Raw genomic sequence first — 25,000 nt, forward strand, 5'->3', positions numbered from 1 at the left:
TGGCTGCTGATGTGTTTAGTACCTCTAGTTGCTCGTCCACAGGAATTCGAAAGGCCAAAGATTGCAACCAGAGGTGAGCGGTGCCCAGGAGCAGCGGCTCAACCGGATCCCAAAAAGGGTCTTTGTCTCTGGGCAGGGAAGAAGTGGCGAGGCCCTCTCCTGTCTGTCAACATTTCACAAAACTCAAGACAAACTTTGAAAGGTGCTACAGGAATGACATTTTCTTCTGAAAGTTTGAAATTACATCATCCAGATGCTGCTGGTAGATTTCTTCCATCAGGAATTTGCGGTTCACAAATTTTGCCTTGGACCAAATCCATACCTAACCAAAAAAAAAAAAAAGACTTTCTAAAAAATAATAAATGCATTTATTTTGCCTAATAGCATAATTGCCTTTGTAACTTTATGGTTGTGTTTGTACTGCACTTGTTTTCCAAAAACATTCAAAATAAATCAGGCAATTATGCCATAAGGGTAACAATTCAATGTGAGAGATGTTGAAACCTGTTTGGTGCGCTTTGAAGTGACTCTGCAAACAATCTCTTTCTCCAGATCGTGTCCTTTTGAGTCGGACAGCACCAGATTCTTAATCTCCAGTTTGAACTCCACGTCCTGCAGGCCGGACATGGAATCATCTATTTCAGGAATTCATTTAAAACAAGGATATCAAGAAGCAACCCGAAAATGTTTGACATAAAAAGGAGGAAGGAAGGAATTAGTCCTCTGGAAAGCACGACGGCGTATTAGGGCCACGTACAAATAAATAAATAAAAAATTAGAGGGCAGGGGCAATATTCAAAGAAAAAAACTCGCAAATTTGCCACTTTATAAAGTGGCAAATCTGCCACTATATAAAGTGGCAAATTTGCGAGGAGAAAAAAAACCCTCAGAAACTTACGAGAAATACACGTAGCGTAGCTCTAGTCTAATTGCGTCATGATTAGTTGGTGGTCAATGGGACACTTTATAAAATGAAAAGGCAAAATGGAGACTGATTCATTCTTAAATTAAAACTTTACTCGTCATTTGCCGCAGCCAGAGCGACAACACTTCCTGATCCCCTATCAGCTGACTAACACGATCCAATCAGATGCTAGCATGCCATAGGTAAATAGAATTGAATGACAAAAAGCAGCACGGAAAGCATTTTGTGTTTAACAAATATATTCTACAATATAAGTTTTGAATTGAGCAAGTGTAATATATTAAATTTTCCACTATATTCATTTTTGGGGGGGAGCTGCACCTGTACTGCTTTTTTAATGCATTTCTTGGTTACCTTATTAAGTTCCTGGCTCATCTGGTTGGCTTCAGCCACCAGAGGCATCAATTTGACGTAGTCATAAAAGACGGCCAGCAAACTCGGATCCGTCTGACAGGAATCAGTGCTAGTTTCACCTGAATATAACTAGACTTAGTTACAAGTTTAATAAAAAATAATAATAATAATGATGAATTTTGCAGTTTTTGGGGCTGTGGCTGACCCAGGTGGATGCCCTCGGCGGCAGCCAGCTCGGACAAGAAGTAGTCGTAGTCGTAGCAACTCCAGTCGTTAGCAACCCTCTCGGACGGGAAACCGATGTAAAGGTAAGTGCAGTTGGACCCGAGAATCAGTCGGTCCTGAAGAGAAAGTCGATTCATCGATTGTATGAAGAAAATTGTTGGCACCCTGCGTGGTGAGTGGTGACACCCACCAGATGCTGCAGCTCGGTGGTCTGAGAAACTGCTCTTCCATTGACGGTCACTTTGGACCCCTTTAGCGGGGTTAGCGTTACTCGCCGCTGTTTGTTCTTCAACACAACATGGCGCGGCTGGATCCTGACACACAAACACACAATGTACACACTTAGTGTGTTTTAAGCCAACTTCAGTGGAAGTAAGCATCATTCGTACCCTAAACCCTTGATGGAGATGGATCTGGAGGTGCCTTCATTGAGGCCGATGTCCCATTCACCTGAAAGAACGAGATAATCCGTTGCTAGGTCAGTCAGAAAAGTTACAGTCAGGACAGGTGAGTAAGAACTGCAATGTTGTTTTCAGTCAGGGACTGTTCGATGCAGCTAAAAGTACTTTGGGTTGGAAATATATGATCATTTTTGAGACACCAGTCCTGGAACTTTTTTGACAAACAGCTTGTATATTGAAAAACTAAAAAAATAAGACATCATTTTAGGGCCCCACTGTATGCGCTTAGATTTTTTATTTTTTATTGGAAAGGCAGCTTTAGTCATATCTATAGCACATTTCATACGCAAAGTAAATCTATGTGCTTTTTACATAATTACGTTTTTTTTTTTTATTCTTAACAATAATATGTTCTATGCAGCTCCACTAGTGTAAACACACCATTCTGATTAATATTGTATTCGTGGAATCTGAACATAAGCAGCAAAATCCACCTGTTTCTATCCATTGCAGGGAGCGGCCATTTTGCCACATGCTGTCAACCGAAAATGACATCATAGTAGGTAACGGCCAATCACGGCTCATGACTAAACTCAGAAAACAGGTTAACCGTGATTGGTCGGTACCTGAGCCCTGAGCAACTGTGGTGTCATTTTTAATCGACAGCAAGTGGCAAAATGGCCGCCCCCTGAGATGGATAAAAATGGATGGATTTTGCTGCTTAATTCATATTCCACAAAACTCAATATTAATCAGAATAGAACACATAATTGTAAAGAAAATGTTTGCCTTGACTTCCCATTTAAAGAGCAAAAAACACACACACACAAAGTAAAGAAGTAAATGACAGCTTACTAAAATTAAGATATAGTAAGTAATGCTTTTTTAAAATATATATATTTGACTTTTTTTTTTTTTTATATACGGCTCTCACTGAAATACTTTACCATTCAAAAATGTATTGTGTTTTCAAATATTGTTTTTTAATTATTATTATTCAAGGAACATTTTCAAAATCACTATGAATATATTTTTTTATATATATTATATATATATATTTTTATATATATATATATTTATATATTATTTTTTTTTACTCTACTGTTCTGACAGTAACTTTTCCTAAATTGACTTTAGTCAGGTAGCGAATGGTGAAAATGGCCTTACAGTTTGAACACTTTGGGTTTTGCTAGTTTTTTTTTTTTTCAAGAATTGAACAAATGTCAATAGTGCAACATAAAACATATTACTGACCCTCCTGGATGAACAGCTTAACCACACCAGACAGCTGAGCGTCCTCGTTGATGTTTAGGATGTAAGGATGCATCTGCATCATCCTCCTCTCCTGACACACACACACATTAGAAACAGGACGAGAGTCGTTGCAATGTGTTGTGTGTGTGTGTGTGTACATCAGGCGTGCTCAAGTTCGGTCCTCGAGAGCCCCTATCCAGCCTCTTTTCCATGTTTCTCTCCACTAACACACCTGATTCATGATCATGATCGTTATTAGGCTTCTGCAAAGCTTGCTGATGAGCTGCTCGTTAGACTCAGCTGTGCTGCAGGAGGGAAACATGGAAAACATGTTTAGACGTGTGTACCTGTGTGATGTTGGCATACTGTTGCTCCCAGTCCCTAAGCGCCTCCTGCAGATGTTGCTCCCACAAGGTGTGAATGGTTCTGATCTGGAGCTCATTGTGTGTCAGCAGCTGACGGATCTCCTCTGAGCGCACACACACACGTGTATCCAAACACATTCATGGAATTCTGTCGTGATCTGCCAGCTTCCTTACTGGTTTCGTCATTGGCGCCGCGCCCATCCTGGCCCAGTCGACTCAGCCGTTGCATCAGTCTGGCATTCTCGGCTTTGAGTTCTTTGACCAGACGCTCAGTGGGGCGCTCGTTCACCACAGGACGGTTCTGGATGTGCTTTGCCCTGAAATACGAAAAATGAACCAACTAGTGTCATGTTACTCAGAAATTAAATGTTGAATAAAGCAGTTGTTTTGAATAAAAATTAATCTATACTACAGTTATACTAAGTAAGTTTTTTTTTTTTGTCATTGTACCTCTCAGCATAGCGAAGTGTAGACAGAGACTCCTCATAGCAGATGTCAGCAGGGCTCAGTGTGGCAATCTAAAACACAAACATGAATTTGTACCCACGTGAGTCCATATTAACTCATTCACTGCCATTGACGGCTATAGACGTCAAAAATTCATTTGAACTATTCATAGTTAGTTTAAAACTTTTTTTCCCACTTTTGTTAACAAAAGTATGAAAACCTAGAAAAAAGAAATTATAGTACATTTAGAACAGATGTAAAAAAAAATTGATTAATTGAGAGTTAACTATTGAAGTCATGTGATTAATTACAATTTAAATCGCCTGACGCCCCTAATTTTTAATTATCTTTTTTCTTTTAAAAAAAATTTTTTTTTTTTTTTTAAAAGTCTAGGTTTTTATACTCTTGTTAACATAAGTGAAAAAAAAAAGTCAACTAATTGAAAAAGTTCAAAATAATTTTTGACGTTTAGAGGCGTCAATGGCAGCGAATGAGTTAACAGCGACGGTGGGTCAGCATCACCATAACAGTGCGGCTGTTCCCCCCCAGAGCAGATTGCAGCAGTTTAGTGAGAACCGAATCTCTGTACGGAACATGCACCACCTTCCTCCCCACTGCCATGTCAGCGAGGGCGCTGCAACAAAGACGACGTCCATCAACAAATGGATTTGGATCAAATGACCAAAGGAGCGAGCCGCGCCTACCTGATGACGTTGCCCAGAGTGGTGAGGCTCAGGTTGATGGCCGTGCCCTCCTTGAGACGGTCGGCCTCGGACGACGCCGATCTCTGACGCTCGCTTCCTGCCAGGTCCACCAGGTTAATGTTGGACTGTTTGGTGACGCTCTCTTTAGATAAGATCTTCACAAGGAGTTCACAACAAAAATTGCAGTGAAGAGAAAATTCTATTTCCTAATTCATTCAGAGATGAACGGATGTGAATGGATGTCACCTGTTTGAGCTGCAGCACAATGAGCATGTGCGAGCGGCTGCTGTTTGCGTTCATGTGCGTGGCCGCGCTGGTTCTGGTTCGGGTGCCTTGCTCCATCAGCTGCTCCACCTGCAACATGGTTGGAATATTACACCTTAGTGTTTTTGGAGTACAGTAGAAGTGAGGGTGTGTCCACTCGGCTACCTGTGCTGCACTATCACAAGGAACTGTACGCAGACCCTCCACATAGAAGCCCTTATGCTGCTCCTCTCGGACACGGAGCCCCCCAGGAGGACGAGAACCACGAGACAGCAGGTCCACCACCTGGTGAGATGTGAAGGTTCAAAAGGAGGTCATTTATTAAGTTAGAGATGTTAAGATTAACAAAATAGTACGAATATGACCTCAGTTTATGTGCAGGCCGCAAAAGAACGGAAACACACCCCAAATATTTTCTTACAAAGCAATATGAAATATATATTATATATATATATATATATATATATATATATATATATATATATATATATATATATATATATATTTTTTTTTTTTTAAAGCAGTGATTCCCAACCAGAGTGACAGTGAAATTATCGAATTATAATGATTTGTTTTGTCTGGAAAATATTACACTGGTCAACAGACATTTTGGTGTCAATAAAGTTTCAACGATTTTAGCGTATTTTGATATTGCTGAATCCGAAACAATGTTTTTCCAAATTTGCTCTAGTGTTTGACATTTTCCATATTTTTGTTTTTGTTTTGTAAAAAGGTGCTAATAATTAACTCAAAATTATGGAAATCGTTTTCGGCCTCAGCAGCCCAAAGTTACCCAAAAACAACTCCAATGTCTTTGGCACCTGAAATAAATAAATTAAATTAAATTAAATAACATTTGGCCAGTGTTAGTTATTAATCACATTTTCCTTCCATCAATGTTCACAGGGTTAATGTTCAAACTACATACACGTTAGCTTACAATAACATTAAATATACTTTTTAAAAATAAAACCTCTGCCTGCCTCGTTTTTGATTGAACACTTGCACTTTGATTTTAATGTTCGTCATTAGCGTGGTGCTTGGAAGGATTAGTATTTTCTTGGTGTAAAACGTTTGAAAATGACTATAGTCAAATGTACGGAATGCAGTATACAAGTTATTTCCATGAACACGGAAGCTGTTAAGCTGTAAGCTTTTAACGCTGAGCCATCAACACACCCCTCTGCGCAGTTACTTGGGGCAGAATATTGAAAGACAACCTTGGGTAATGTTTCCTGTAACCACATTCCTGCTCTAGTAATTTTTTATTACATGACCTCAGATAACTCTGCCAGGTACTATAGCATTCAAAATCAATAAGGTTCTTCCTTGCTACTTTCTGGATTGGTTGGCAAAATTCAACGACATGATCACAGCTTCTTTTACCTGCTCATTGTAGATTTCCAACATACTGAAGAAGACCTGCGATTATCAAACATGAAGACTTTTAGAACCAGCGTCCACATATACACAAACACAATAATTATGTTCATGATGTATTGGACACATGTACTCACCTGACATTGTCTAGTGTCCTGGTTTTCTTTAATGGCCTCAAACAGTCGCTCACACAGTTTGGGAACCAGGCCTTTATTGGGACTGTAGCCCACCATGGAGTAACTCTTCCCAGAGCCCGTCTGTCCGTAAGCCAGCAGGGTGGCGTTGTAACCCTACACACATCAACCCAGCATCTTGAATTACATTACATTACATTACAAGAACCCTATTTGATTCCTGGAAAGATGCATTGTACCTGGAGTGCATTATCCAGTATTCCTACTCCAAGGTCCTGGAACACACATTCCTGAGGAGAAATGCCAGTTAATGTTTTGATGGCTTGGCACATTTCTTTTCTTAGTTTTCCCTCTATTATTAACTTTCATTGTGTTCATACTTAGAGAAGAAAAAATTTAGCTAGCGTTAGGCTCGCTAGCATTATCTAACGTTAGCTAGCTTTAGCTTCCACAGCTTTGCTAATTTTGCTAACTGGCTAACAAAAGTGCTAAATTTACGAAACGTGTTGCTACCACACCAAGAAAGAAAGAAGATGTTAAAACGGGAAAATTATCACGTAAAAAAGTAAAAACCGCTTTGAAGCAGTAGTAGCAGAGGAACACACAGTTCATTTAAACGATTTGATTAAGTTCGATTTCATGTTTGGTTTGAGGTATGGCGAGTTTTTACAATTGCTAAGCACAGTTGACGGCGCTGTAATAAGTTTTTTTTTTGTTGTTTGAGTTTGGCTACTTCTCCAATGCAAAAACTTCCTGCATACGGTGGATTATCATACTAACCACAGAGATTGTTATTGTAGTGAAACGACTTCTCATTATATTTTAAAATCAAAATACAACGATCCGAAGTCCAATGCTTTTCAACGAGTGGAGAGATGTCTCGATGCCACTTTGACTACTCGTGACGTCATCTCAGAATTGTACCACCTAGGCCAGTGGTGTCAAAAGTAAATGCATTTTCTGTTCTGTGGAAGCCGAAACAGTAACTCATTTATTTTGGCTGCCCTTTTGTCCAAAGCTTTTGGAGTGACATTTGTAAATTTAAAAGATTGATGGAGGTTTTGAGCCGTTTTGGAACAATATTCTCTATGACTTGAAAATGAATAAGTTAAAGCCCAAGGAGATTCATATTATTAATCTTATCATTTTTATGGTTACATTTTACATCCATAAATGTGAATTCTTACATAGGGAATTATTATATATATATTATTTCATTGCTTTCCATTGTGAAATCAAGCAGTACATTGATTCCAATAAATTTTATTGTCACCAAAAGGCTATCAAGACCTACAATTTATGTAAACATTTTGGTATTTTAATTGTAAACTTATCCCCCCTGGCATGTTGTTTTATCTGTTTTCTTTTGTTATGTATAGTCAATAATTGTTTCTGTCATTGGTTTGTCATTACTAAGAATGACTATTGTAGTATATTTTGTAATAATCTATAAAAAATAAAAAATAAATAAAAACTGTGGTCATCAGAAAAAGTACAGATACCTGAAAACCTAAGCACAGTACCTCCCCCCCATGCTCTCAGGGTATCATGCTTACCTGGTCCGCGTAGCGCCCACCCGCCTCCTCGGACAGGTAGAGGCCAGTGCAGTCCTGGACCACGTAGCCGCTGTGGGACCAGTAGGCGTAGTCGAAGCAGAAGGAGCGGCGGCACTGAGAGTCGCGTGGGTCCTGGATGGTGATGGAGCTCGCTGCCATGGCAACGATGCAACGGCTGCCCGCATCCCGCTCCCTCTGAAGGCCCGGGATAGTGCAAACAAGGCAAGTGCAAACGGTTCAAGGAGAATGCTCACTTTACACTACATTCCTTCTGCATGAGAGCCCTGCAGCCCCTACGACTTAAATTACACGTTGAGCCATCAATTTTCTGTTCCAAGGATTTAGAACTGTACTCGTTGCCAGTTAATTATTCACAGGGCACATATGGACAGTAATACGTAATAATAAAAGAATGAAAACACACTGACCTTGTTGAATGGTCGGACTCTAACAGCCACTTTGACACAGTCCTTGCCGTGCATGTCTGATGCTCTTTGTTAGTGTGGGGATGAAATAGATCGGGGTCCCTCCACCCCAAACACTTGTGTCCTGTTACATGCTGCACAATAAGATACAGTAATGTGCAGGAAATTGGGAGATGCCTTGAAATAGTTAACAGTACACAACACTAGTAGTGTGGGTTTTTAAGCGTTTCTTCCTATATATTAGACTACTTGTTATTGAAGTTTAACAGTAGATCAGGTTTCACTTTCACCTTGCCTGCCGGCTGCCACCATGAATCATTCATGTGCATGTGACATCATTTGCCAGGCTTGCAATAAACCATAATTTGCATCAGTAAATACCTATAAATAAGTACCTATAAATACATGTTTGAAAAAAAGTGGTTTTAATTAAAAAAAAAAAAAAAAAGCTTAATAATACAATTTAAAAGATAAAAATTACCCTGAATACTGGAAAAATAGCATTTGTTACCTGTCCTTGATTTACCATGAAATACAATGCATACAGTATTTGTGGTATTTTTTTATTCCAAATTTTCTGAATAAAACTATTTTGTTTAAATTCACATAGTAGCCGTTTACTTGGGTTTTCACTTAGCTCTGCTATCAAAAAAAAAACTATTGCTCAAGTCCCATGGTCCACAAAAGTTTGATGTGTACAGTATTTGAGATTTCAATTATGGGGTGTTATTTCAACTGAGGTGGTTAGAATATCACAGTCTTGTTACCTAAATTATTTTTATATAAATTTTGGGAGCTACAAGCAAATAACACTGATTCAATGGATAGCCCTTGCATGCTTTGATTGTAGTGCCTGAAATGGAAATAGCAGGATGTGAAATTTTAATCATCTGGATGATAAGAACAAATACCAAATGGCTAAAATAACACAGAGTGTAAGTTGCATTATGGATTGGTAGCACAGTATACAGTGTATGTAAATTCTAGTTGACATTCATGTTGGGCCTAGCTTCACTTGGAAAAGACTATATAAGAGTGGTCCAATTGTTCATCAATCTTTATTGTGGTTATCAAAGAACAGTCATCATCAAAATTAAGACATTCTGCACACACTCTTCAGAAAATAGCCCATTTATCTGCCACACTGCTCAAGTCAACAAATCACATTTTGTACAAAAGCCTTGGGTTTATTTTTGTCTTTACATTTTCAGCATGTTATTTATAAGCTATATGTTTTACATTAAAAACACAATTAAGGCAAAAACAAGCCATAATCAACCATTTCATGGTTAAAAATATTTATTTTATAACTGAAGTGCTGCAACTTGAAAGGAGCTCTGAGTGTAAGTCATCGGTTTTTGTGCCACGATGGGAACATCTGCATCATTCTTTTCTTCCGTCAGGACAGTTTTGCTGCACAGATGTAGCAATGATCACATATCACCTTTGTACTTACAAAAAGCAATCTCTGAAAGTTATTTCATCAAATTGTTTCAGTTGATTTCTCCTATCCACAAGTATTTGCCTGGCTGGCCTTTGTAGTTAATGTTGTTCATTTAGATATTCTAACTACTCCATGTTCCCAAACTATCTGCGCTCCCTTTCACTAACATTTTGTTCATGACCTAAAATGTCTGTAAATTTTAGTCCAGTTATTAAGTTAACATTTTCGTCTTGTCTTCATTAGCTGATGAAAATGCATACCGATTTAGTCCCAGTTATTCTTTATTAATGAGGGTTTTAGTCCCGTGTTGTCTAGATTTAGTCCGGTGAAAATTGTGTGGACGAAATTATTTTTGTTTCGTTGACAAAATTAACACTACAAATGCTCACATTGATTTGAATTTTTATTTGCACGATACCTTCATCTCAACATCTGGTGGGACAAGTGAAAATCCTGAAGCTTCCTGGTCCGACAAAGTCGACAAGAAGTGATCGTCTTCTTCAGGAATAAGAGCTGGCGGGGAGGCCTGGTAGACTCCCGTTACTGAGGATCTCCTCAATGATCTCCACTTCACTACCAGAGTTGTCGTCTTCTTCATTACACTCTGCCTCAACAGACTCCTCTTCTTCATCTTCCTCCTCTTCAGACTCAGAGCTGGAAAGTTCTTTGCTATCGTTCAGACTCACAACAGCTAGGAGACAAGAAAAAGCCTGTGAGCATGCAAATGAGGCACAGGAAATCCGGGCCGTTGTGCAACGTGTTTTGCTCACAGTGGGAGTCTGTGCCTGTTGGATCGGAAGACGTCACAGAGGCGGTGGATTTTTGGTGGGTGAGCACAGGTGGAGCTTCAGCAGAAGCTTGCTCTTCCTCTTCTACCTCACTGAAACAAAGCAGGGGGGACAATTATTTTTGTGGATTATCATCATCATTTTTGTTGGATTGACTAGGAGTTTAAAGACTGTCTTGACAATCAATGACATGCCCATCCCTGGTTGAAACCATCAAATGCAATAAGCCTGGCTTTGTTTAGATTGTGTTAACCTACTATCACACTGACATCTAAATGTTCTTGAAATAAAGATACATGTGAAAAAACACATATTTTGTATTTCATGCCAATAATTAATAGAATTGATCATTTAGGTGACTACTTTTCTCCAAAGTAGACCAAATGATGCCTTGTATCAGTAATTTGTAGAGAGTAAATAAAAACACAAACCTGCTGGTGGTTGTCTTTGACAAGACATGAATTCCAGAGCGGGTTAGAGGAGGAGACAGCCCACTACCAAACCTACCACCTTCCTGTTTGCCACTTGATTCAGTGTCTGGTTCATTTGATATTTCACACTCAACTTCTTCTTGGTCAATTTCTTGTTCGCTTCCCGACTCGTCTAGTTGATTCTCTGTTTTACATTCCGCTTCTTTTTTGTTCTCCACCGCAATCTCCATCACATCTTCAAATGTCTCATCTTGCTCGAGCTCCTGGTTTTCATTCTCAGCATCATTTAATATCTGCAGAGGAGCTGGCTTAGCAGCTGGAATAGAGTTCTGCTCTGGTTCTTTTTCACTTGAAAACTTGAGGTTCACAGTCACGACGTCATCTGTGTCTTTGTGCTCTTCCTCAGCCTCATAGCATTCCAGAGTGGTGTCCGTCGCCTGGAGAGATGTCTGGCTTGTGTCAAAGCTCAGGTTAAGTCGAGCTTGCGTCGTGTCCGACGGTTTCATAAATTTTTCAGTTCTGTCGATTGACAATGATTCCTTCCCAGAGCATCTTAGCTGCGGTGAGGGTATACCACCTTCAGGAGGTGGGGCAATTCCGCTTCTTCAGCTTCATCAAGTTGAGCAGACCAAGTCTTGCGTGTGCGAGACAGGCTGGCTCTTCTGGTGAGCAGGCTAATCTCACCGTGTGCTGCCATCTATAGGGGAAATGGATCCAGATGAATTGGGCAAAGCAGTATAGTTCAATTTGCATTTTTTGGGGGGACTATAGGTAACAATTTGTTTTCCCTCATAGTTTAGCTGGTTCTGCGGCATACACAATACACATGTGGTGTGTATATATAAAAATTGAGCTGGACTGGTAGCCCAAATCCCCATTCTTTAATTGTGTTGCTTTCTGTTATTTACCACCTCCTCCTTTCCACTGGCGGTAATGCATCAAAACCATTTGCCAACCACCAAGATTTTAGAAGAAGAACTATAAGTTTCCTTTCTTTGTACCGTCTAACGGGGCTCCGGCGCTCCTTTTGGGGGGGGGGCACTCTGAATAACCAAACAATACATTTGAACAAAACTCGAGTTCATGGAGTGAAGCAGTGCGTGCTAAAAGCGCATTTCCAAACGCACCCACAACTAGGCAATTGAGATTTTGGGGGAGAGTCTAAGCTGTTCTTGATATGACTCATACTGAAGAGCGATTTGTTTTTCTGTCTTCATGATGCATTTTTTTTTTATTGGTGAAAAAGTACCAAAAAAATACAACAACTTTTCTACAATAGCTGACCTTAATACAATAACATGGTATCTAGAGGGTAATTGTGCAACAAAATTATTATGAACATTTCCAATACAGTACAAACCATTAACAGACATTGACATCAAAAGCAGTTTGTGCTTACAGGTAATGTCAATCAAGAGCACTGGTCTTACCCCGTTGGTCCAGTGCATGTCCTTTTCCGGTTCAGGAGACCTAGCCCCTTCTCTAAAAGTGATCCTGCTCTCTTTGCTGCGAAGCGGCGGGGTGATGGAGCGCCCTGGAGATGCAGAAGGAGTGGCAGTGGGAGTGGGCCTCTGGCTACTGCGGAGGATGGACTGCGGGGTGAAGGCTGAGAAGACAGCGGCAGAAGCAGCCAGGGCACGAGCACGCTGATAGCCCAAGAAGTAGAATATATGTTAAAAATCTTATGGAAAATATGCCGGATGATAGTTTGATAGGTGACAAGGGATCAACTTTTGGCTTCACCTTTACAATAAGTGGTGTTTGCAGCAGGCTGAATTCAGGCGGCTTAGTGGTGCTTTTTAGGATGGCCCAAGAGGGTCTAGCAGGGCTGAGAAGATGTCGAGGGGAGTCACAGGAGGGATGAACCACCAAGTCGGTCAGCCTGTCAAATTTGAGAGGAGGAAGGAGTGTGAAGATATTGTGAACAGTCAATATTTCTAATAGTTATTACAGATTATCATCATTTAAAGACGCTACACTACTTTTTTCAAAAAGCTACTCTAGCAGTGCATGATATGGGATTAATAATGTTTCAAATGGCATCTTTAAGACATTTTGCATTAATAATTTTGAGATCATATACATAAAATCGGCATGATACATTTTAGTAATTATACGAGGCAGGTCACAGCACTGAAGAATGCAAACCAACTAAAGCTGCAGTTAAAAATTAAAAAAAAACACGTGAAAATGGCTGTTTTTGCTTTGTCAGAGGGTTCAACAAAATTTCATTTTGCTAGCCAAGCAAATATACTCAGTTAATTCAAGTCACTCAAAAATATTGTGTTGCGCTACACATTTGTCAAACTGAGATCCAACATTTCTAAAAGGAACTATAGCAATGTTTGAGTGTGTTTGTTGCATTTTTAAGAAAATTAAGCATCAGTTTAAAGAATCAAGTATATCACTTTTAGAAAATTAAGGCCTTAATGTTAGGGCCACCAAGTTTATGGACATCTTATAATATTGGCTGTTTGATAAAACAATGCTTTGCTCTGGCTTTTATGAAGTACCTGGACTTTCGATTAGAGCTCATAGTAATTGGAGTTCCCAAGAATGGTTCTCGCTTGTCTTGGGATGCTGGCGTAAGTGGTGGAGTCAGGAAACCAGGAGTTTTTGGACTGAAAGGCACAATTTGACATAAGTCATCAATTATAAAATGCTTTAACACATTTGCTGTTTGCTTACCACTTAATAGGGGAAGACATAGGTGTGTCTCCTTTGCCCATCCACACCTCCTCAATCTTGTTCAAGAGATTGTTGATGAAGCCCGCCCTAGACATCACTTTCTCATTGGCAGAACGCTTGCTGATGGTAGACAGTGGCTGTGGACGAGTCACTGCTCCACAGTGGGGAATTATATTAAGATGCAATCGAAAAGATGCATGTGATTGTGAAGGCTTTCAGTGATTTTATGCCCATGTTACCTTCTTTGCGGATGGTGCTGGGATGTTGGTAAGGTTTGGCCCTCTCCATCGCTAGCTTCCTCTGAACTCTGGGCAGAACTTTGCCATACTGCTCCAATATGGAATTGCGGGTGTCTGATCGCTCTTTAAGCTTTGAGTCTCGGTCATTCTAACAATAAAGCAACACGGGCATATGGTTGAAAACACTGTGGGACTCAAGCTGCAAGTATAATGTCAAATGTGTCTTAAATCATTATCTTTACGGTTAAAAATACTGATGAATGGAACAGTCGACCCCGTAACTGATTAATTGTAATTATAAATTGTTTTGCAATTTGAGTGCGCTTAAGTACCCACTGACTTCCAGGAGTTTGGTGTTTGTGTGTGTGTCATACCACAAGGTGCATTTTGAGGCTCTGGTTGAGTCGCAGGGCAGGCATGTAGTTGGCCTGCTGAAGGTAATAAAATATCAGTATTTCCTTATTTTGGAGACCACCTGTACCTTGGAGGAACTTCTCCAAAGTGTCCTAAAAACAAACAACAAAAACAAAGAACAAACGGCAAATTTTGACAGAGCGGACTTTAACAGCTTTTAAAATAGTGCTGCATTAATCACAAGTGACCTGCTCAGTGGGGCTAAGGGGCAGTTTGAGCAACTCTTTGATGAGGCCGAGCTCCTGGCAGCTCTCGTACAGAAAGCCAAGCAGCTCGGCCGCGTTGAGATGATTCGAGTGTTGCCGTAGTAATGACCATGCCTCGGTAAGACAACTGGGAAGTGGGGAACACTGGTTAAATATCAAAGATATACAATCAAATAATTTTGAAAGCAACAATTATTTGCTGTGCAAAACTCAACAGTGGACCCTTGGAATTTGTAATCTTGAATACAAATTTGGATCATTAATATGAGAGATCAGAAGAAAAAGCCATGTTGATCTGCTTACCCGTTGTGTAGCAGTACAGCCAAACAGAGTCTGGCCTGGGAGATGGAGGAAATGGATGGCTTTGCAACGTGAAAGTATCGGAGTGCCACTGAATGTTGGCCCTGACACATCAATGCTTGCAGGACGCGCTCATGCTGCCACTCAAAGTGACAATTAGAGGCGGCGGGATTTAGGAGGTGTTCTAATGAACCCTGATCAGGACAGGTAGGAAGTAGGAAAAACATGTGAACTTGTTCTAAGATAGTCATGTTGGCAGTGCACCTCTTTTTATTAATATATTTGCGTGTGCATACCTCGTGGTCACGGTGGTCCAGCAGCCAGAGGCCTTGCACCAGTTTAACTAATCCGAAAGGGATGTCAAAAGCAGTGGGAAAAGACTCCACTGATGCTCCCTCCTTATTGGGGATGGAGTACATGACATCCAGTAACAAGTAGATTACCTAAGAACAAGTCAAGGCTAATCACACAGAGCTGTTATTGACATATTGATCAAATAAAGCCATAATGAATACAAACAATATGACAAGCAACCAGAAAAGTAAGTCCGACTTGTGTCTGAAGGATACAATTGCATGCTTTGCAGCCTCATCAACACTGTCCAGAAGATATATATCAAGCAAAGCCTGCAGATGAGAATGTCATAATCAACAATCAGCTGTTCATGAATAGTTTTGCATCGTATGCATGTTGAGCGTGTTTGTTGGCTTTAATAAAGTACATATAAGCATACATGAAGTGTAGGTGGGGGGTACTGTCCTGTTCCACCTTCATCCCTTTTCCACATGTTGGCCAAGTGTTCCCCACATTGTCTGACCAAGCCGTCAATCATCAGGCAATCGGCAGACCACTTTCCCCTGCGACAAAAGCATTGACATTACATTCCTGTAATACAGTTGGAACAAAACAAACAGACAAAAGTTTTTAAATGAGTACTCACTTAGCCAAAGAGGTGAGCTCCTCCCTGCGAAGTGAGTAATAGTTGCTAATGACTGAGTGACTGTAGAAAGGCCTGGAGATCTGCATGGCATCAACATCTATAGAGAAGACACCGGTTACAACCCGTAACGCACAATGATACATCATGAAAAAGGTTCTTCCCAAACATGTCTACCTGATCCTTCAGGTAGCAGGCCAGTGCGACAGAACCAGAGGACCACTTGAGCATACTTTGAAATCAGACTTGACGCCACATTTTTGTTGATCAGACTCATGAGACCTGTACAAAGCAATACAGAGCAACCATTATTTAACCAATCACCTTATCTGTGAATATGGAACAAACGGAAGGTAAAAGTTGACTGGCATTACTGTAATTCAGTAGTCATCCACACAATGTACAACTGTTCATAGATGTCAACAATGCATCACACCAGACACCTGGAATTTACCTTGGAGTTAATTAAATATGTTAGAAGCCAAAACAGGAGGACACTATTTTGAGATATCAACTACAGTGTGTTGTTTTCTGCATAAATAAACCGTTTTGTGGACACATACTGTGAAAGCAACGTAACACAGTAAGATGAAATATGTGCATACCCTTTTGCGTGAGCTCCTGAGCTTCATTCAGCAAACATTGGAAGATTATGCTGAAGTTCTGCAGCAGTCTCTGGGTGTGCTGCAGCAAATGCAAGGTCTGAGGGTCTGTGAAGTGGGACGAGTTGTCGAACAGAGGTGCACCTTGGAAAAACAAAACAAGAAAATGACAACTTCAAGCTAGCATTTATTTGTGGGGGGGGGGGGGGGGGTTACGTCCTGAGGTTTTGAACATGATGCTCTCTAATGTAATGTTCATTTTATCTGACATTTTAAAATTTTGTCTCAGTTTTAGTACAGTTTCAATCACACTCAACAGTTTATATCATAGTTGGTCAACCTCATCTCGTTTTTATTTAGTTAACTTTTAGTCGACTACAAATCTAGCATTTTAGTCCAAGAAAACAATTGTATTCGTCTAATTTAATTCAACAAGAATTGTCAACGTTTTATGTCAGCAGATAATGTAGAATATTTCGGATCTAAAACTATTTCACATAAAATGTTCTCATCTTTTTGAAGAAAAACATCTACACACATACACTATATCAAGAAGTGGCTACTATGGCTCCATGCTACGAGCTAGTAAGTTAGCCAGCATTAGCTAGCGGTCAGATTAGCATTATTGTTTCGAACGTTATAGCCGCTGGATTTATGTTACATTATAACTATAATTTACTTCTTTTTTTTTTAACCTTTCACCATGAATCCATCTCCTGTCTGTCCCATGTAGTTGTACATGTTGCACTCGCTAGCTGCAGATTTGAAAGGGGGTGCGTCACAGTGAAAGCTTAGCAGAGACAGGATTTTACAAAATCATTTTTGTCTAGTTTTTTTTTTATGAACTAAAATATCCAGAGAATGTAGTCTTCATTAGTTGGCGAAAACGCATACTAATTTAGTCCCAGTTATTGTTTATTAATTAGGGTTTTTAGTCTAGTCTTCGTCCGGTGAAAAATGTGTGATGATGAAAAATATTTTTGCTTAGTTTTCATTAACACTACTCTATTGCAAATGAGAATGTCCAGGAACATACAAATGCCATCCAGTTCCTCCTTGGTTCGGGTCACTTTGTTCCAGGCCCAATCCAAGATATAGCGAAGGTTTAGTGCAGAGCCTGGTTGTTCTGATGGGACATAATTAAAAATAAGTATCAAAGTCCCTATGAATGAAAGGCCCAACAGAAACAATGTAACAGGCTTTCTGGAGAGGCCTCTCACCCTCTGCAGTCCACTGCTTGATACAACCGGTGATCAGTCCCAAAGAATTGGTTTCTACTGCAGTTGACAGGATGGCGTCCAGCTGCTCCTCCTATAAGCAGGTGATAAGTACTGTGGTGATTTACATGTGAACATAACATACATGTATCTTTCGTAGAAGACAGGAACAAAAACTGCTTGAACTAGCCATGTTAACTCAAAGCTCATGGTCTAAATCTTGAGGGAATAATGTTAGAAAAATGCAGTAGACGCCTTCAAATGCACATTACATAACACATTACTTTAAAAAGTATATATCTGTATAATGTGGATGTATGTACCTGAGAGGGGCTGGAGTTGTGGGCATCAGCAAGGCGAGATGACAGAAGGCCTGACTTGAGGTAACGTGAGCAGTTGCTGGAAATGAAGTCACTGGAACAGAGAGCAGCTTTCTTCAAAAAGCTCAAGGTCTGGGGGTGGACGAGGAATGCAATAAAAAAAAAATCATTCAAACAATTACAGGTAAATTTTGGTGGCACAATGAGGCAATTGCTGAAAATGTAATGACATAGTTTGTGTTTCTTCCTTCAACTTTATTTAGATTAGATTTGGACTACAAGATGGGGAATTCATTTCCTTTAGTTGAAATTCTTAAATGTAGGTCTAAAATTGAAGCATATGGAAGTATAAAAACTGCACTTATAGTAATTGACAGTGCTGTACTTCTGTGTGGAGATCCTGCTTGACACTCTAAAAACACATATGTTACGCTAAGTGAGAACTCTATTATTGACTAGCAAACAATGCAGTACTTAACCCCACCCCCCCCTTTTTTTGCCAAATGTCAGACAGGCTACCAGCTCACTCGAGGTGTGGTGTAGAAAATGGTTGGATTTATGTAGTAATCTAATGGATGAGTCACAAACCTGTTTCTGATATCCAGGGCAGGTTGAATGGATAATGCTAGAATTGAACAAACAGGTTGCATCTGGAACATTAAAATTAGATGAAATTATTGCATTTAACTACATATAAAAAGGTATTACCGCAATTTAATTATTGTGCAAAAGCAGCAAACAGAGCATAATAATAAACTACTACTAATAATACTAATAGTATAATACTACTACTAATAATAATAATAAAAAATAACTAAGAACATGATAACAGACAAGTAACTAACCTACTTAGGATCTTACCAAAGTTATATGCAGTCGAGTTAAAGTACTGTTCTGGTGGGGGCGAAGTTAAAGGCAGACCCCTACTGAGACTGTGATCCTGTACAGCCACGTCCAGTAAGAGGTGCTGAGAAGCCATTTGCGTTACTGGGTCCAAACACCAAACAGCAAAGTAGGGACAGTTCTGCAGAGACTCGCCCATTCTAACAATAAAAACAACGCAATGCAAGTGTAGTGTCACAGTCAGCTGATGAGCCTTGCTGGCAATAACCTTAATAACAGTTGATTTGATTATGATAAACAATTAGGAATAATTACACAAACTCATAGTCATCATCGAGAGCTATTAAATGTTCAATCCAAAATGCATTTGCTAACTTAATGCAGGTGAATTAGGAATCCACACAATCTCCACTGTACCTGAATGAGTCGGGCATTTGAGCATGGTACCAGCAGTTGATGTCAAAAACCCCAATGTATGTAGATGGCATTCCCTGTCCGTAGGCCTTGACTTGCCAGCTAAAGATGGACACGCTGGTGTCAGGAGATGCAACTGAAAGATAGAAGGAGGAGGTTGTTAAACAAAAACAGTAAAACACACAAAAAAAATCTTGAAGATTGGAAGCTATTATAGATACTGGAGGGCCAACTCCATATTTTTTATTTTTCAATACTTTTGTGACTATTATGTGACCAATCTGACCTTCATTCATGCTGTCATCCCTGTCTGGATGGGGTCGGAATTTCTCAATGGTCTGGCAGCTCAACAAACGGGTGTTGGTGGTCTGTGCTCTGTGAGAAAAAGCTGCCGCACTCAGCTCCTGACTGTAACGTTCCTCACAGTACTCTAGACCCTGAACAGCATAACGACAGGTAAGGGTACTTTTCTTAGACAGAAATAGTAACACTCCTCATACCTCATAGAGGATCTTCCCTGAGGCTAGACATTTCCGCTCACTGAAAGCCATCTGTAGCAGGCGGAGACTGACGGTATCGCCTTCTCTGTAAGGGTGTGAAGGAAGTGAGAGGTGAGAATGGGTGTCTCTGGAAGACCGTGTGCTTGGGGAAAAACAACTAAATAAGAATAGTCTAATTGTGTAGAAAACTTACTGTTCCTGAGAAGACTGGACAACCCAGAGATAGCACCAATTCAAGGGGTCATTTTCCGGCTCCTGGAAGGTGAAGGCATAAACAGGCACTCTGCCACCATCCAACTGGAAGTTGTATCTATACATACAAGAACAGGATTTGTATACTTATTTTTTTTAATAGAAATTAAAAAAAAAAAGGGTTGTCCACAAAAAGGAAAAAAAAACTGAAAAAAGTTAATGCAAAAGGCACCATAAGCTAGAAGTCTAAAATCAATTTTAAGTATTCTTTTCACCCTGAAGGCAAATAGTTATTTGTAGAACAAACTATTTCATACAATACAACAATAACATTATACAACAACTAGACTAAGTGCAATGTCTGCAGAAATTGCGTGGGCATGCTGGAAACTGAATGCCAAGCTGAATGCTTATGAAGTAAATTGAAAGATAAATTATGTGAAAATTACAAAGTATTAATTGTAGTTGAAAGATAAATGAATAAAAAGAACACCTGGGAGGCGTGAATATTTGAAGCAAGTTGAATTTTATATGAAAGTGTTATCTGAAAGTACCCTCCTTTGATTTAGATGGAAAAGTGGAACTAATGATATCCAATGGAAAATATGCAAAAAATAATCCACTCAATAGCGCCGCCAAGGCATGCAGTACCCTCCATTCATTTACATGTAAAAGGGGAACTATGATAGTCAGTTGGTATACATTTAGACCCTTTAGCATAATTGCCATGAATATATTTGCAATGTATAGTTGGAGGTGGGATTCTAACCCCCGACCTCCTGGACAAGGCAATTTACCAAATGTGCCACTGAGCAATATAAGACAGCTGGTAATGATGGTCAGTTGTATGTATGGAATTGGGCGTGGAAGGTGGGTGGGACTTATAAAAAGTTCAATGTCAGTCCCGTTGAAAATGAATAGGGAAAAGTTGATATTGAACATTAAATTGTGCCAATACTATAAGTAATGTGGAATCAGATGATAAATACCCCGGAAGGCGGGAATTTTTGAAGCAAGTTGAAATTTGGACGGTGTAAATCAGATGCATTATGTGAAAGTTATTGCGCGGAAAAAAATTGAGAATAAAATGCTAGAAGTAAGAATAAAGAATCTCAATAACATTCCAGCATCCCCACAATTAGACAGCAAGTGTACCTAATTAAGTGACTGTTGAGCGCATTTGTTCAGATTTTGAGAAACGGGAGAAAGCCTCACTCTTTTCTGAGAGACTTCAAGTTCCATAGCTGCAAGTAGCCATCAGAGAATCCCACAGCCAGTTGATTTGTTCTGGGGATGTACTGCAGGGCTGTAGCCGATACGCCACTTGGTCCATTGAGCTGGAGGGAAAGGTGTCTGCCCTCTCTGCAGCTCACTTCTCGGAGCTTGGGAATCTCTCTCTGAGTTTTGGACACTACTTGCAAGGCTGTGAAATCCAAATAGAGCAACAGGCTTAGAATGAGAGAATACACAGAAGGAACCGCATCCCTCAACATGGACGCTACTCACCTGAAGCATTCAGCTCGCTCTGGCTGCAAGACAGGTCATCCAGACAGAGGTCCACTAGCAGAACATGGCCACGATCTGTAACTACAGCGGCGATGCCAAAGAACCAGTGAAGACTCTGGTGGAGGTGCTGGGTGGAAGTGCTTGCTCCACCATAGCTCACTATGGGCTCAATGACTGTAATCTATAGCCGAGCAAAGACACAACCAGAAAATGTTTTAATGTACTACAAATATGCAACCTAGGTTGAGCTGGGATGATGATGAAGACTCACCCTGCCTGGTATCATTACTGCCTTGGTCACTCTGGAAAGTCCCAAGTCATAGAGACATAGCACGCTGCCTTCTGTCTCTTCCAAGCCCACCAACAAAGCAGACCTAACGATACAAAAATCAATAGCATTATTAAAATCAAGTTCTTAATACAGTAGTGAAGACATTTAATATTTTCAATTTGATGTTTTACTGTTTATTAATTTACTTATAGGCATATCAATGTGATATAATCATGAGTGTTTAAAATAATACAGTGGAGAAATGATTTTGTGAACTTTATTTTATCCTCTCACCCTCAAAGCTATTGAAGATAGGAATGTGCATGATGTTATTTAGAGCCTTTTGGCATTGGAGTCTAAAAGTCTGGGGTTAGATCCTAATTGCATTTCTCCCCCAGTCAAGAAGGGGAACTGAATGTAAATGTCTGTTTACTAATAACATTACACCTTTGTTAAACCTGGAGTTGACATGTCTGTATGAAAATATCTGTTTACTAATAACATCACACATTTGGTCACTAGGAGTCGACATGTCTGCCCTTTGTTCAATCAAGAGTCGGGTGGAGGAACCTTTTATCTTTTTTGTATAAATGAGTCGATGTTTTGTAAATTGACACACTCTTGGGGTCATCACGTTGCATTCAGATGTGGTGTCCTAACGTGTCTTTGGAAGCTTTTAAATAAATCCTTGCAAGGAACCTTGTTCATCAGATCTCGGATACAATGATTTTGAACACGCAAAGATTACACTTAAAATAGTAATTTAATATTCCTTCAGTAGATGATAGTGAACCCACTGAGCTCAGCCAAACATAGACTTGATCATTACATTAGATACAAGCCATGTAATCTTTATTTATACCACACTTTCAAACAATCTTTCAAACATAAAACATTAACAAATCCTTTCCCCCCATGCCTACATAAACTTTGATGTTTAAAGATGAAAGAAGAGAGATTTAGTAACTTCACATGTCTGCTACAAGCTAGGTTTGAAGTAAACGCCTCCATTTTCCAAACCACTTATCCGTGTGGTCGTTTCTGATTTATGGTAACAAAGACACGTACAAATTAAAGTAAAAATCATACCGGGGGAAATCAATTTGCGGTTAAAAAGTGAAGACAGGAAGAACGAGACACACTAACGCTCTGACCTTTTGAGCCAGTTGAAGTCCCTCGCGGTGAGTACAGTGGGCGGGTGCTCCCCTCCACCACTAAAGCAGTACGCAGACAGACGCTCTCCGGTCATTGCGTGGACGAACTCAAGATGGGGACCGCAGGCAAGCCAGGCATATCTTCCACGGCCTCAATGCACACAAAAAATTAAATTAACCTCAGGTTTCATTATGCAAATATAAACTAAAAAGACTGTTACACCATAACTTCGTTGCCAACCGAGTAAAAACATATTTGGATGAGCTGAAAGGAAAATTGTCTCCGCTTTACCATAATAATACATACTTTTGCGAGAAATGCACTTACCAAGAGTAAACTTGCCCTGAAGCAGAGAGTCCAGCGTGAGCGCATCCTCTCCCACAACCTTGAGGGTCGCCACAGGGAAAGGCAGGCTACTGGTGACCTGTGCCGTCAGCTCATCCATGGCTCACTAGAAAACAACAAGAACAATGCAGAATACATGTTAAAACATTTTTCTCCAGTGTTTGCACATGTTTATTGTATTGTAGTAATTCTCCAAACGTATTCAGCTCAAATCACCAAAATTAGACATAATTTCATTCAGAGACTCTAACTTAATACATAATTGTATTGTCTAAATATCCATATACACAATAAACTAGCAAATAGTAAAAAATAAAAAAATAAAAAACGTGCACATGTCTGCTAAATAGATTAAAGCCTGCGCACACCAGCTCGCAAGCCAACTCTTCAAGACGCGTGTCGTATCAAAAAACAAACCCCCAAAAACGTCCCGTCTGTGGTCAAACACAAGTTCAATCATTTTTCCATTAATGTCCAAAACACAACACGAACCTTTCCACATACGACGACAAAGACAAGTGTTTAAAAAAAAAAAGAATAATGTTTGCCTCCAAGTTTCACACACACCTGACACTCATTAGTAATTACGTTGAGCTTCATTTTATTATTTCCTGGGGGCACATGCGCTACAATGTGGCCAAACTCAAGAATCACTCACAGAGAAGGAACAACTAAAAACACTGACTGTGTCCGAATGTCCACCCTTACCCCCCTAACGCGGACCAAACCCCTCGTTCACTACATAGCCCAGTACTAGTGGCCTAATATATAGTGCCCCCATTCGGACAGCTAACTCACTACTTTCTACTCGTTGGATATCACGTGACCACCGTAATTGTTACGGAGCATAAATCTCTGACTATTTATTGTGAATGAAAATGTTTTGAAACTGTACTTTAGTTACTTGGTTGTACATATTTTCAACTAAAACGAATTAATTGTTTCCGTAGTATATATTAATGCTCGCTTTGATTCTCGCGCTTGCGCTGTCGCTCCCACCATGTTTTTTCATACTCGCAATGCATTGTGGTCTATATCAATCAGTGTGAGTGTATTGTGGGTAATTTTGAGTGCCCTACATTTTCGTTTCCTGGACATTCGGACACCACTACAAAATGGCATGACCCGTCAGTACTACTGAGTCAGTAAGGCACTATATAGGGAGTAGGGTGGATATTTGGACATAGCAACTGTAATATGGCTCAAACACACCGGTCCCTAATTGTGAATGGCAGGAAAGAATGAACAATAAATAACGGCGTCGTTAACTTTAAATGGGGGGGAAAAAACATTTTTGTAAGTCTAAAGTCAGAGGTTACTGGTAATATTTTTGTATTAATATTTTAGGGCAAAAAATGTATGTAAAAGACAAAGTTTGGTAATTGGCCTATCCAATATGCTAGTTTTAGTTAGCACTTTTACATAATGTACTAATCCTTTTTTGTCTGGATAAGTTTGTAAAACAAGCAACCAAGAACTGCGTGGGTCTGTAGCTATAGTCTGCAATAAGCACAATGTCTCCTGTCACAAGATGGTGTCTCGCTTGGAGGCGTTGGTTCCCTCCAATCAACAACTCCACCTCTGCTTGGACGCGGGGAACATCATTGCACAATCAAAGCCTGGGATAATGCTCAGTGTACACTCATTCCTTCTGCACCCCAACAACTTTAACAACATTGATCCATCAATTTTCTGTACGACGGATTATACCTGGACTGCTTACCAGTCAATTACTCACAGGGCACATACAGTAT

General features: G+C 39.9%; 2 protein-coding genes across 3 annotated transcripts in view; both read right to left on the reverse strand.

The window, feature by feature from the left end:
* Positions 1 to 10,426, reverse strand: part of kif28 (kinesin family member 28) — a 12,548-nt gene extending 2,122 nt beyond the window's left edge. The window contains exons 1-21 of one of the 2 annotated variants that reach the window (XM_077563450.1): positions 10,297 to 10,426; positions 8,438 to 8,568; positions 8,010 to 8,204; positions 6,693 to 6,743; positions 6,457 to 6,609; positions 6,326 to 6,361; positions 5,105 to 5,224; positions 4,922 to 5,029; positions 4,676 to 4,830; positions 4,494 to 4,605; positions 3,975 to 4,042; positions 3,699 to 3,841; positions 3,507 to 3,628; positions 3,160 to 3,250; positions 1,894 to 1,954; positions 1,695 to 1,818; positions 1,485 to 1,620; positions 1,280 to 1,398; positions 505 to 612; positions 245 to 322; positions 23 to 163 (exon numbers count right to left, since the gene is read on the reverse strand). In XM_077563450.1, the coding sequence (XP_077419576.1) occupies positions 23 to 163; positions 245 to 322; positions 505 to 612; positions 1,280 to 1,398; positions 1,485 to 1,620; positions 1,695 to 1,818; positions 1,894 to 1,954; positions 3,160 to 3,250; positions 3,507 to 3,628; positions 3,699 to 3,841; positions 3,975 to 4,042; positions 4,494 to 4,605; positions 4,676 to 4,830; positions 4,922 to 5,029; positions 5,105 to 5,224; positions 6,326 to 6,361; positions 6,457 to 6,609; positions 6,693 to 6,743; positions 8,010 to 8,204; positions 8,438 to 8,491 (2,175 nt within the window). In that variant the 5' untranslated portion in view covers positions 8,492 to 8,568; positions 10,297 to 10,426. Of the gene's footprint in view, positions 1 to 22; positions 164 to 244; positions 323 to 504; positions 613 to 1,279; positions 1,399 to 1,484; positions 1,621 to 1,694; positions 1,819 to 1,893; positions 1,955 to 3,159; positions 3,251 to 3,506; positions 3,629 to 3,698; positions 3,842 to 3,974; positions 4,043 to 4,493; positions 4,606 to 4,675; positions 4,831 to 4,921; positions 5,030 to 5,104; positions 5,225 to 6,325; positions 6,362 to 6,456; positions 6,610 to 6,692; positions 6,744 to 7,233; positions 7,356 to 8,009; positions 8,205 to 8,437; positions 8,569 to 10,296 lie in introns of those variants that run through there. The other variant, XM_077563451.1, reaches the window with a different exon arrangement.
* Positions 10,264 to 24,020, reverse strand: ahctf1 (AT hook containing transcription factor 1). Its single transcript, XM_077563449.1, is given in 34 exon segments — positions 10,264 to 10,387; positions 10,389 to 10,569; positions 10,649 to 10,758; positions 11,098 to 11,692; positions 11,695 to 11,794; positions 12,528 to 12,743; positions 12,841 to 12,979; positions 13,611 to 13,718; positions 13,786 to 13,936; positions 14,025 to 14,172; positions 14,399 to 14,530; positions 14,627 to 14,771; positions 14,948 to 15,138; positions 15,241 to 15,387; positions 15,514 to 15,570; positions 15,678 to 15,801; positions 15,885 to 15,981; positions 16,059 to 16,163; positions 16,487 to 16,627; positions 17,520 to 17,609; positions 17,704 to 17,794; positions 18,024 to 18,152; positions 18,609 to 18,670; positions 18,882 to 19,063; positions 19,281 to 19,413; positions 19,564 to 19,714; positions 19,778 to 19,862; positions 19,971 to 20,087; positions 21,185 to 21,392; positions 21,476 to 21,656; positions 21,747 to 21,849; positions 22,901 to 23,051; positions 23,229 to 23,352; positions 23,814 to 24,020. Coding segments are annotated over 33 exon segments (4,794 nt in total). The 5' UTR covers positions 23,347 to 23,352; positions 23,814 to 24,020; the 3' UTR covers positions 10,264 to 10,281.
* Between the last annotated feature and the right edge of the window lie 980 nt (positions 24,021 to 25,000).

This window comes from Vanacampus margaritifer, chromosome 4, assembly GCF_051991255.1.
Source record: "Vanacampus margaritifer isolate UIUO_Vmar chromosome 4, RoL_Vmar_1.0, whole genome shotgun sequence".
Lineage (NCBI taxonomy): Eukaryota > Metazoa > Chordata > Actinopteri > Syngnathiformes > Syngnathidae > Vanacampus > Vanacampus margaritifer.